Genomic DNA, 12,726 nt, shown 5'->3' on the forward strand with positions numbered 1-12,726 from the left:
CAACAACAACAACATGGCTGACTACCATGCAGAAGAAGAAGTCAATGAACGACGAAAGAGAGTTGTTGTGCGATTATGTGTGTGTGTGTGTGTGTGTGTGTGCACGCTTTCATAATCGTTTTGGTTAGCTGCTTGCTGCTGCTGCTGCTGTTATTTCCTGTAAAATATTTTCCGGGCTTTTGAGTTTAATTTAAACAAATTATTACAAAATTTAATAATAACCAAGGCAAGGCAACGACTGAGACAAAAAAAAAAGACCGCCAAAGCGAAAGAGACAGAGACAGACAGAGAGAGAGAGTATATTTGTGTGTGCAAGCACACGAGAGAGAAACAGAGAGAAGAGCAACTGTGCTGTTGTCTCCATTATGGATTTAGGTTAAGTGCGTTCATTCAACTTTTAACACAATTTCGAAATGGCGCACACACACACAAAAACACACAGTTGTTGTTGTTGTTGTTGGTGTTGCCCTGCTCTCCATTTATCATGCGGGTGTTGTTGAAAATTTGTTTAAACAAAATACGAAAAGAAACAAAAAAAATGCTCAACAACTTTTACTTTGCCGTGAAAAAATGTTGCAATACAAACACACACACACTCGCACACACACACACATTCGGCCATGGTATGTAGCATATTGAAATTTCGTTCATGGCTGGTCAATGAACTCTCAAACGAGACGAACGACGCGAGGGCCAAAAACCAAAAAAACGAAACGAAAATTATATATGTATATACGAACAAAAGTTATAAGACTTTTTCATGTGTGTCTGTGTGTGTGTCTGTGTGTGTTTTAATAATAATTTTATTAATAATAGTTATTTCAAACTTACCATCGCGACTCATGCCAACGGCAATGCATTTCTTGAGACGACAATATTGACAACGATTGCGATTAATACGCAAAATGCTGCACTGTTGATTCTTGGTGCAAGGACGATATTGGATCTTCTGCTGTATAGAGCGACGGAAAAAGCCCTGCAATAAAAAACAAATGGAAATGAAAAACATAAATATCATTCCATTCTAAATGTAATATATATATAGATATAGACATAATATGCACATAGAATAGTCATTAAAAAGTTGCATTAATTTGGTTAAATGATATAAGAAAAAACCTACATCAGCATCTTCATTGGCTGCTGCTGTTGCTGTTGTCACTTTGTTGTTGTTGTTGCTGTTATTATTATTATTATTGTTGTTATTGTTATTATTACTGAGAGCCGTGTCCAAATTTTCATCAAATTTTTGACATAAATAATTCAATTGTCTAGAGTCTAAATGCTGATTATGTTGTTCGCATAGCTCATCATCACAGCCCGAATCCTGTGCATCATCTTCCTCTTCATCTTCTTCTTCCATGCCCTCCATTGGCTGTTGTTGTTGTTGTTGCTGGTGCTGCTGATTATCGGTGTGATTGTTGTTGCTGCTGCTGCTGCAAGTGCAACAATTTTGCATATTGCTGGTGGCATTTGTTAGCGATTGTGTACTGGAATTGCTTAAAAGTGAGCAATTACTATCGGAACTATCCCTTCGTTGTTGTTGTTGTTGTTGTTGTTGTTGCTGCTGCTGCTGGTGTTGATGATGATGATGATGGTGTAGCAATTGCTGCTCTTGCTGAGATTGTTGCCTCAATAAATTGGCAATTTCTTTATGCGTTTGCGCCGAGAATGGACTATCACAATGCAATTGATTGAGCTTATTGGTAGAAGTAGTTGTTGTTTTTGTTGTTGTATTACTAGTAGTAGTAGTATTGTTACTGGTGGGTGTTGTTGTTTTTGTTGTTAGACTACTCTGCAAAGTTGCCACAGTTGTTGCTGCTGCTGCCGCTGCCGCTACTGTATTAGCAGCTGCTGCATCATCATCATGTTGCTGCTGTTGTTGTTCCAATTCTCGTTGCTTTAGCTCACGTGCATAGCGTATTTTCTTCCAAGGACATTGATATTGCTCATAACCATCATCATGATTTGTTGTCGATGATCCATTTGATGTTGCTGCTGCAGCAGATGTTGCTGCCGTTGTTAGATGGTGGGGAGAAGCAGCAATATCATCATCGCTATTGGGACAATCTTCATCTATGCCAGATTCACTATCATTTTTGGCGCTCAGATCGGGCTTTGGTGTAGCTGTTGCTGTTGTTGCTGTTGCTATGGGTTGTTGTTGCAGTAGCAATACAATTTGTTGCTGCTGCTGACTAATACTATTTGTTGTTGTTGTTGTTGTTCTTGTCTGGTTGTTGTTGTTATTATTGTTGGTGGTTGTCTTTACTAATGTTGCAGGTGTTTGTTGCTGTTGTACAATTACAGCTTCATTTTTCAGTCTTTTACGTTGCTGTTGTTGTTGTTGTTGTTGCTGTGGCAGGTAAACAATTTGTCTGCTATGTTGCTGCTGCTGCTGCTGCTTATTGTTGTTAAGTGGCGCCGATTCCAATAGCTTAACTAAAGCAGAATGTTGCGTCTTTAAGGAGTTAGTGTTGTTGTTGCGCTGTTGCTGCTGCTGCTGCTGTTGCTGTTGGTGAAGGGCGGCTGATGGAGCCTGATGTTGCTGCTGTAGACTGACAATATTGCCTGTTGTTAGCAACACAATGGTTTGCTGTTGTTGTTGCTGCTGCTGTTCACAAACCATTTTGATTTTGTTTGTTAACTTTATATATTTTTTGTTTAAATTAATATAATTTTTTTTTTTTTTTTTTTTCTTTTTGGTTTCGAAATGACACTTGAACTCTGTTGCTGTTGTCGCTCTTTCTCTCTCTCTTTCGCTCGCTCTCGCTCGCGCTCTTTCTTTCTCTCTAGAATTTGCTAATAAGGAACATTGCACACTTCATTCACACTTCACTGGCGGGCACCAACAATAAAAAAAAAAAACAATTCTTTTCATATGATTTCTTTCTTGGATTATATTGAATTTTGTTGCTGTTGTTGCTATTAACGTTATTTGCGTTGACTTTAGCTATTTGTTTCTTTACATTTGATGCTTTTTGTTTGAAATTGCTCTATTACTTTATCTGTTTTTTTCGCGCGCTTTTCTTGCTCTGCACAACCGCTGCCAATGACGAGCAATTTGCGAATGAAACGACAACAGCAACAGAAACTCAAACACCAGCAGCAGCAGCAGCAACACAAAACTTCGTTGCCGTTCGGCAATCTTCGTTTAATCTCTCTCGCTCTCTCTCACTCTCACTCACTCACTCACTCACTCACTCACTGTGGGAGCTCACATTCGTTCGTTCTCTCGCTCTCTGAATTTTATGTTGGGGGTTTTTTGTTTTTGTGTGCCAACTGAGGACATTCACTCCAAAGACGTCGACTGCGCTGCCAAATGCTATGCGGGCAGCTAACAATAGATGTTGTTGCTGCTGCTGCTGCTGCACATTTCGGTTGGGGGGCGCCTCGACGTGTTGTTGTTGTTGTAAACAATTCTTGGAACACCTACGCAAGGCAGATTTTTCAGGTAGCTGCTGCTGCTGTTGCTGCCACCTGACTGATCAGCTTTGTTTGATAACAACAAAAAGAAAAGAACTTACAACTTTTAGACGACGACAACGCATTGTAGGTGGCAGGTATTCAATTGTTGTTGTAGGAACTCAGGTGAGTGGGCGGGAGGCCTTCCTTTTATATATTTGTTCATGTTTTGATAAATGAGTGACAAATAAGATTAATTGATACGAGAGCAACAAAATCGGCGGGGGCGGGGGCAGAGAAAAGGGAAACAAGAGAAAGAGAAAGAGTTGAGTTCGTTGTGTAGCTCGTCTGGCTAAGGCTATCAATAAATGTGACAGGCCTAAGAGGATCTTATATATGTATATATAGAGGGTATGTGTGTGTGTTTTGGAAGATCTAGAACGATAATTCCAGAAAGATAGCGCAGACTAGTTTTTTTATTTTTTATTTTTGGGGTCAGTTTTGGTTTTTTTTTTTTTTTTGTTTTTTGTCATAATTCTTGGTAAAGATTACGATTTTTGTTTCTCTCTTTTTTTATATTTTATTTTAAATTTTTTTTCCTCCCTTTTTTTTGAGGTCATGAAATTTGAAACTACTTTAAAGGAATTTCCTGACAAAATCGTTTATGTATTTTCAAGTCTTAAATATGTTTCAATTAATTAAGCAACAAAGCTCACATTTTATTGAATAAACTTTTCAGGTTTTCAATTTCCAATTAATGGTTTTATTTCATGATAGAAAATCTTAGGTTGCATTTCGAATTCATAATATCAAATTGTCAATGTTCCAGATTTTCATTCTATATATACATATTTTCTTGTTAGATATATATTTGTGCAGTTGTTTTAAAATTAAAGGGGGAGAGAGACCTACCACATTTTTGGCCGTTTATGTTTTGGCCTACTTTCCCTTGAGATGAAAAACAACAATCCCAAACTAATTAACAGAAATAAAACCAAAAAAAAAGTCTAAACAAATATTAGATTGGCAAATGTTTTTAACTAAAGTTTTTGTTGTTGTTGCTGTTGTTGGATTAAATGTAGACACAATGGAAGTGCCTTGTTTTTGCCTTTAGATCAGTGAACTTTACTTTTCACTTCTTGCTGATTATTTAATAAAACAAATTTATTAATAATTTATTAAATAATAATTTCTTTTTCTTTTGGGGTTTTAATTTTTTTGAGGCCACAACACTTTGTTGCTCTTTCGCACACATTCTGACTCGCTCTTACGCTGTCTCACGTAACCAGCAAGCGCAAACAAAACAACAAAACAAAAAAAAAGAGCCCCCAAACGTCAACGACGTCAGCAGCGACGTCTACGTAGACGTAGCGTCAGCGACAGCAAAGGCAGCAGCGACAGTAGCGCAGCAGAGGTTGGCTGACTGGCAAGAGTCAGTTCAACGAACCCCGCCATTGTCGTGACCCAGTTTTCGGTCAGCTACCTCCAAATGTGGAGCTAAACGAGAGCCAAAGAGAGCGACGAGCCAATTGTATGTGAGTGAGTGAGTGAGCAACATCGTTACGTACGAACTCAGTTGTAGTTGTCGTTCGTCATTCGTTACTCTCTCGCTGTCTCTGTTACATTGCATGTTGAGTGTTAGCATTCGTATTCGCATTCGCGTTCTCGCTCTCAATCGGCTGGCTGTGGGCTCTGGGTCTACTGCTGCTGCTGTTGCTGCTGTTGCTCTCAATGCACATTTGCATGCAAATTTGTTTGCAGTTTGCACAAAAGTCTTTGGATTTGTGGCCTGACGGTCGGTCAACGACACAGAAACCTCACCGTTTGGCCCCTTGCCCTCCTCCCCCCCGTCTCACACACACAGTGTAGTTATTCGCTTGGTGTGGGCTTGGCCCAAAGACTTGGTGGCTTAGTGTTGCAGCTATCAACCGAGGAGTTGGTGGTGGCTGGCATGGGGCACAAACACTATTTAAAGGGAGTGTTGGTATTCTATTATTATTACTCATAGACAAACTAAAATGCGTTCAAGGAAATCATCTTTTGAGCAATTAATATTAGAAAATTTTTGAATATCAAGAATTTTGAGTTCAATGCACTCTCAAGTGCCGCCAATTTTGCACTCATTTCAATGTCTTCAAGCCGAGCTTCTTCTCTCTCTCCGTCGCTCGTTAGCCTCTCTTCTATATGAAATTTGCAACAACGAACTTTCGGGAACAGCTGTGCCCATTTTCAAGTTGGCTCTCTCTGGCAGTTTCTTTCTCTCTCTCTTTCTGTGTGTGTGTGTGTGTCGTTTCAGGCCTGGCTGTGGCTGTCAAATGTGAATGAACTCTGTGGTCTGGTCTCATGGCAAAACGCAAAGCATATAACAAGTTTCAAAAGAAAGTGAGAGCATTTCCACATAGCACATACATAGAGAGGAGTAGCTGTGTGAGATGGAGCTCAGTCTCTCCCTCTCTCTTTCTCTCTCACTCTTTCGTTTACTGACTTTTTTTCATATGTAATTCATTTGTTTGTTTGTTAAATAATTTGTGTGATTTTTTTTTTTTTTTTTTTTTTTGGGCCTATTTGGGCACAACTCAGCCATGGCACATTTAAATTCTGGTAGATCGGCGGATACGTTTGTATGGAATAATGCTTAAGGCCAACTACTACTAGCCCGGCCCCCCTCTCCATTCTCCTGCTACTTTTGAAGATCACATCTTGACCAAATTTTGTGTTTTGGCTACTGTCAGAACTTGACATCAAAATATGACAAGAGATCGAAGGTCTTTCAAGGGCTCTTGAAACCCGAAACGTGTATCGTCGTGTGCGTTTTCTTTTCTTTTTTTTTTTGTCTTTAAGGAATTTGGAGCACACACACACGCACACATGAAGTTTTTAAGAAAAGTTGTCGTTTTTTTGCATTACCTGTTAATTTCTTTGGTTTTGTCATCTTCTTTTTGGTTGTCTTTCAGAAGCTTAACGTCTTTCAAAGACGTTCTTAAAAATTGAAAAAGAAACAGAAGTCTTTCGATGCGTAAGCAATTAGCACGTGCCGTGCCCCAATACCCACCCAATCCCCAACATCATGCCACATCATTGGACATGGACATGGAGAGACAACATCAAATCCGGAACTTTATGGCGCTTTACTCACCTCTCTGCGTCTGTGTGTCTTTGTGTGTGTGTGTTTGTTCTGGCACAAAACAAAACGTTCATCATGGCTAAGCTTTTGAAAATTATTTGACAGTTTTTTGACATTCGAACGTACGAACGAACGATGAGTGGGCAGGCAAAAGTCAGAATTTCACTTGCTTCTCTAATTGAGCTGGCGGAAAAGTCATTAGGTTTTAGTCTATCTCTATCTCGCCCTCTCAACCTCTCTCTCTCTATCTCTCTCTGTCTATTCCTGACCAGCAGGGGACAGCAATTAGTTGACAAAAACAACAACCAAAAATTTGTATGTATGTACAATAAATAAATTATGTTCAAATTACAAGTCGACCCGCGCCTGGTTGCACATTCAGGTCACCAAAAGTTCAATGCTCTCTCTTCACACTCGCTCTCGCTCTCTCTCTATCTCTATCTCTGTCACTCCCTTTCAACGTGCAAGGATACTTTTTTGGCCTGGTCCAACCCCTGGATATCTGCTTTTGCCTTTGCTTCTTCTTCTTCTTGTCGTAGTAGTACACAGCAAAAATAACAACAGCAAAAAAAAGGAAAAAAAGCCAACACGAGGTCAGCCGCACGTAGGCAAACGCTCACGTAGGAAAGGAGCTAACTCCCCAATCCTCCCCCACACACACACACATAATGAGAGAGAGAGAGAGAGAGACGAGAAACGTTTCCATTTGGCCTCGCGCTCATTGACGTCACTTCTCTGCAGTTGTCGCTGTCGCTGTCTCTGGCCTCAGTTCGTTCAACTCGTTTGGCTCATGGTCGCCTTTTGCATTTGTTGTTGTTGTTGTTGGGGTTGAGAACTAGCACTAAACCAAAAGGGATAATAGGAAGGCTTTTTGTCATTCATCGATAGAAAAAGGTAATTGCTTGTTTATAAATATTTAATTGAGGACAAAATATTATTATTGTCATTAGTCGCCCCGCTTAGCAACTAATCAACAAGACACAGGCAAGACAGAGCAAGCGGAGGGTTAACCAACCCATATGGGTTCAAAGGGGTTAAGAGTTATGTAGACCGAAAACCCAAAAAGATTATCTGCAACCTTTTTTTTTATTTTTATTCCTCATTTGAAGTTTTTTTTTTTTCGTTTTATTTTATTTTTTTTAAGATTCTTCTTAAAAAAACAATTTTTTTGTAATCTTTTATTTTTTTTTATTTTTCTAAACTTTTTTTTGTAGTTAGTATTTGCATTAACTTTTTTTTTGTTTTTAAATAACTTGAAAAAATAATTATAAAAATATTATTTTTTCAAGTTTTTTTTTTTTAACTCAAGTTTTTTTTTTATATTAATGTTTAAGTTTTTAATAGATTTTGTTTTTGAGATTTTTTCATTATTTTTAAAATTTTTTTTTTAAATTTATTATTTTTTAATTTTTTTTTTAAATTAATTTTTTTTTCCTATTTCTATTTTATTTAACATAAAATTTCTTTTCTTTGAGGTAAAAAAACTAAATAAGAATAACAGATTTCGTTTGATTTATATTTTTGTAATGTTAAATTAATTTAAGATTATTATGACCTCCATTTCAATCTGTCTCTCTCTCTCTCCCTTTCTGTCTCCCTCTCTTTCTCAAAGCTCGCTTTCCTTAAATATGTGTGAAACGCATGAAAAATTTGTGTATGTTTTTTATTTATTTTTTATTTTTTGTTGTTGTATTTTTGCATAACATTATAATGACAAATGAGTTTGCGAGCTCCGAAGAAAAGAAATCATATTGAACGGAAATACCTTTCACATTTCGCATTTAACATTCATGCGAAGGGCAGCTCGCAAAGAAGAACAAGACGAGAAACAGAATGGGGAGCAGGAGCAGAAGGAGGAGGAGGAGGAGAATGAGAAGGATGAAGAAAGAGCAGAGGAATATATCTGGCCAGGAGCATCATCTGAGCTCCCAAAAACGGACTTGAACACATAACCATTACACACTATCATACAACAACAACAACAACAAAAATCGTCGAGCCAAGGCGACCGACAATTGAGGACATTGCACTGCAATAACCTTAAAGAAGAAGCACAAGCAGCAGCAGCAGCAGCAGAAGGCAGCTGAAGGCAGCATAGGCTGAATCAGAATCAGAATCAGAATTGGTATCACACACACACACACACACACAGAGTGAGTAAAAGAGATGGCAATAGCATGCGTCAGAGAGTGTGTGTGTGTGTGTGTCATCGTCGTTGTCGTCGTCGTTTTCTCTCTGGACTTGGCGCACAGCAAAAATCGGTTGCCTTTTTTCTTTTTGCATAAATGGGGAGCAACAGCAACAACAACAACAATTGAGTGTGTGTAGAACTTACGTTGTTGTTGATGTTAGGGCAGCAAGCAACAGAGGAAATGACCTCAGGAAGGAAATGCAATGCATTTAATTGGCCAAATGTGTGCACAATATGGCCAACAATTCATCATCATCATTATCAACATGAACATGTTGCAGGTGTGCGTGCGAGTGTGCGAGTGTGTGTGTGTGTGTGTGTGGCTAATGGCTAATTTGAATACACTGAAATTTCCCTTTTTCGACCACCAAATGTCAGAATCTTAGAGTTCTCTCTCCCTAGTTGGTTAGACCATTGAACCCCTTGAGGGAACTTGTCAAAAGAACCTTCTCCTTAGTCCCTTTCCCGCCAGAACCTAAAAGTGATTCTAGTTTTACCATAGTGCTAAAAATTGGCGCGCACAAGACACCTGTGCCATGTCAAATGCCCTACCCAACCCCCCCCAAACGCAAGCCAAGCCAAGCCAATCCAATCCCCTCCCCGTACCCCAACAAACGACAATCCTCCCCCACTTTTGCATTTCACTTTTGCCAAGAAAGTGGGTGTGGGTGGTTGGGTGGCGCTGGTGGTGGTGGTGGTTGTCATTTTGCTTTGACCTACTTGTCGTGCATTGAACTTTATTTGGCATCAGAGCTGGATGAAGAGGAGCTTCGCTGTAACGAAGGGAGGTAAGAGGGTTCTTGCCACTTGCCACATACATATGTATATAGATTTTTAGGGGTTACGTTCTATGTACAACGAAAGTGTTTTGTGTGTGCTCTCTCTCTCCTTCTCTCTCTCTGTCGCTCGGACCACCCGCCGCTAGGTGGTGCTGCTTCTGCTTCTGCTGCTGCTGCTGCACAAGCGTTAACCTTAAAAATTTTCCTGGCTGGCTGGTCATGTGACTGGTGCAACTGCTGCTGCTGCTGCTGCTGCTGGTGCTGGGGAGCTAGAGCAATGACCGCAGCTCAACAGAGTTGAAGGATAAATATATGCATAACGAAATGCAATTCCATGCCACACCATAAATGCTCTCTGTCTCTTTTTAACGCATTGGCAAATGTGTGTGTGTTTTTTTTTTTTATAATTATTACAATAACTACAAATTACATGAAACATTTTCTTTCTTTCCAAGATGTTGAGGCTAGTAGAATAGAATTTTGTGCTAGTTTTTTTAGCTCATATTTATATCTGCATATTTTTATCTACACACACACACATTTCGCTCTATGTCTGTGTCTCATTCTAAGCGTATGCGTAACAAATAATTTGTTGGTACGTGTTAGTTATATATACATATATATATATATATCTTTCTAGGTACTTGCTTCTCTCTCTCTCTCTCTATTGGTACATTCGTCAGTGTGTTTGGCTTGTGCTTATGGGCAAGTTCAATGAACTGAACGCAATTATTTAGCCATTATTTGTATTGTTATTATTTGGTTTATGATTTTTCAATAGTTACACCGAGAAAGAGTGTGAGAGAGAGAAAGAGAGAGAATATTAAATAAAGAGTTCAAAGAGTTCACTTATAACTTTAGTTAATATAGTTTCAAAAACAAGACATTTTCTATTGATTGAGACATTTCATGGCATACTTTCAGGTAACTATCAAACAATGACATTTAGCTAACAAATGGCTTAATAATTACAGTTCTAACTAATTACAAGTTCATTATTAGTGATAAAAGGTAAAACAAATATTTCTATAGCATACCTTTGGGGGGTTGGTCGAGGGCAAACAGGGCACAGAAGGCCTATTATTATCAGTTCTTCATTAGATTTAAGACAAAAAAAAGTGCAATGTTTGCCCTTACTAGGATAATAACATATTCTTTAGGAGAAAATTTCTTAAAGAAATTTTGCTCATAATGCATAGCATACTTTTGTGGGTAAATTATCATAAGAAGTTGTTTATATTCATTGTAATTTGGTAGGTAATTGCTCATTCAATATGCCAAATACAAGTTCTCATTAAATATTACAAAGTACAAAAATATTATAGCATACTTTTTGGGTAAATTGGCAAACTAATCAAATGATCCCAATGATTGTTAATTAGAGCCCCAAAAAAATTGTCATCTGTCACTTGTCTAATTGTCTATTCTATTCATAAACAATTTTGCCTAATTAATATTATTATTATTATTTGGCCATTGAAAAAAAATATCTTAAACAAACAAATAAATATTGACAAGCAACACAAAAACATGGAAAAATCTTATCCAAACCTAAGCATTGACGTAAATATTAAAAACAGTTGCCCAAACATACCAAGAAGGAGACAAGGGGGTAGAGAGAGAGAGAGAGAGATAGAGATCTAGAGAGGTAAGAGAAACTCGTTTCCAGATGACGACAACAACAACAACAACAAGAGCAACTAAAATGAATGGATATTAGAGGCAAGTTAGAGAGATATATGTGAATAGAGAGAGGCAAGGTCTTTTGCTTGCAATTGCAACAAACAACGAACAAAAAAAATAAACGGAATCTAACTGCAGTTCTGCGCAGGTCGTTGGCATTTGCCAAAAGCGAGAGAGAGCATAGCACAGAGAGCATAAGAGTGAGATAGATATTTCGAGAGAAAGAGAGAGAGAGAGCAGGTGATGACGGCCTCAAAGCTGGGACCCAAAGTGCAGTGAACTCTGCGAAAACTCCAGTTCCAGCTTGTTCGCTACCTTCCCCCTCTAACCTAAGTCTTCCATGTATGTGTGTGTGTTTGCGGGGGTTGTGGGTACACACACACACACATACACAATTAATGTAATTTCAATCGGCGTTTTTGTTGCTGTTGCCTTTTTTGGTCACTTTGGCCTCTTAATGACGCCTCGCAACTTCTGTCATATAAATTGTTGTCGGCACTTTTAATGACTCACCAAAAAAAAAAAAATAAAAAATATATACATACATATATATCTCAGATTCATATATGTTTGAGTATATCTGAGCAACCCAAACAACTCACGTGCCGTCGGCTCTGTCTTTATATGGGCGGAATTTGATTTTTTTTCAGGTTTTTGGCTTTGTCGAGACGCATGAGATCGCTCCTAAAGTGGGCGCCTTCCAAACCAACTGACAGCATTTGGTTTAAATGCCTCTCGGTTGCAGCTGCAGCAGTTGTCGAATTATGCAACATTTTGAATAATTTTTTTGGTTTTTTTTTGTTTTTGTTTTGTTTTATGTTCGTTTGGAAAATTTATGACAAAAGTCACTGCAAATTATCGTATTTTCAATATTGAGTCATATGGTGTCTCTCTCTCTCTCTGTCTCTATCTCTCTCCTTCTACTCTGTCTGTCTGTCAAATTTTGTTTTTGGTCAGGAAATGGGCGTGTTATCAAAGATACAAAATATAAGTTTGAAATTTTCAAATTCGAATATCAAATTGAATTGTGATTGGCTCAGTTCAGAGTTCTAGGTGTTGAAATTATAGTTATCGTGCCCCAAACACACAATCTGATCAGACGATTGATTCATGGACTGATTGATTGATTGATCGATTTAATAAGCCATTCTATGCAAAATTATAGACCAACAATATTTGGTAATCGAAATTATTAGTTTGAATGGACAAACACATAAAAACCGCAAACTGCAAATAAAATATCACAAACTTTATCATCTATATTTATGTATTTCTCTCAGTGTACACAATTTTCAATTATTTTACTTGATTCAGTTCTTTACTTGATCCAAGTTCTTAGTGTATTATGGACTTATCCAGTACTTTTGCATTAGAAGTAATTTTATTGAAAGTTATGCAATTAAACAAAGTTTTGGTAATTAGAAATACTAGACACTTTCATTAAAAGTAATTTCAATAGGTAATTTCAAAATGTAATGCAATTAATGGGATTTCTTTTAAATATATAGATAAGGCTTTTGCATTAAAAGTAATTTTATTGAAAGTAA

The 12,726-nt window shown here is 37.9% G+C and overlaps 1 protein-coding gene across 1 annotated transcript in view; it reads right to left on the reverse strand.

The window, feature by feature from the left end:
• Eip75B (Ecdysone-induced protein 75B) overlaps positions 1-12,726 on the reverse strand; it is a 121,586-nt gene that overhangs the window by 20,093 nt on the left and 88,767 nt on the right. Inside the window, 1 exon segment of the mRNA XM_068287288.1 lies at positions 832-976. Within this exon segment, the coding sequence (XP_068143389.1) occupies positions 832-976 (145 nt within the window).

The sequence above is a fragment of the Drosophila tropicalis genome, unplaced genomic scaffold (genome assembly GCF_018151085.1).
Source record: "Drosophila tropicalis isolate 14030-0801.00 unplaced genomic scaffold, ASM1815108v1 contig_463, whole genome shotgun sequence".
NCBI lineage: Eukaryota > Metazoa > Arthropoda > Insecta > Diptera > Drosophilidae > Drosophila > Drosophila tropicalis.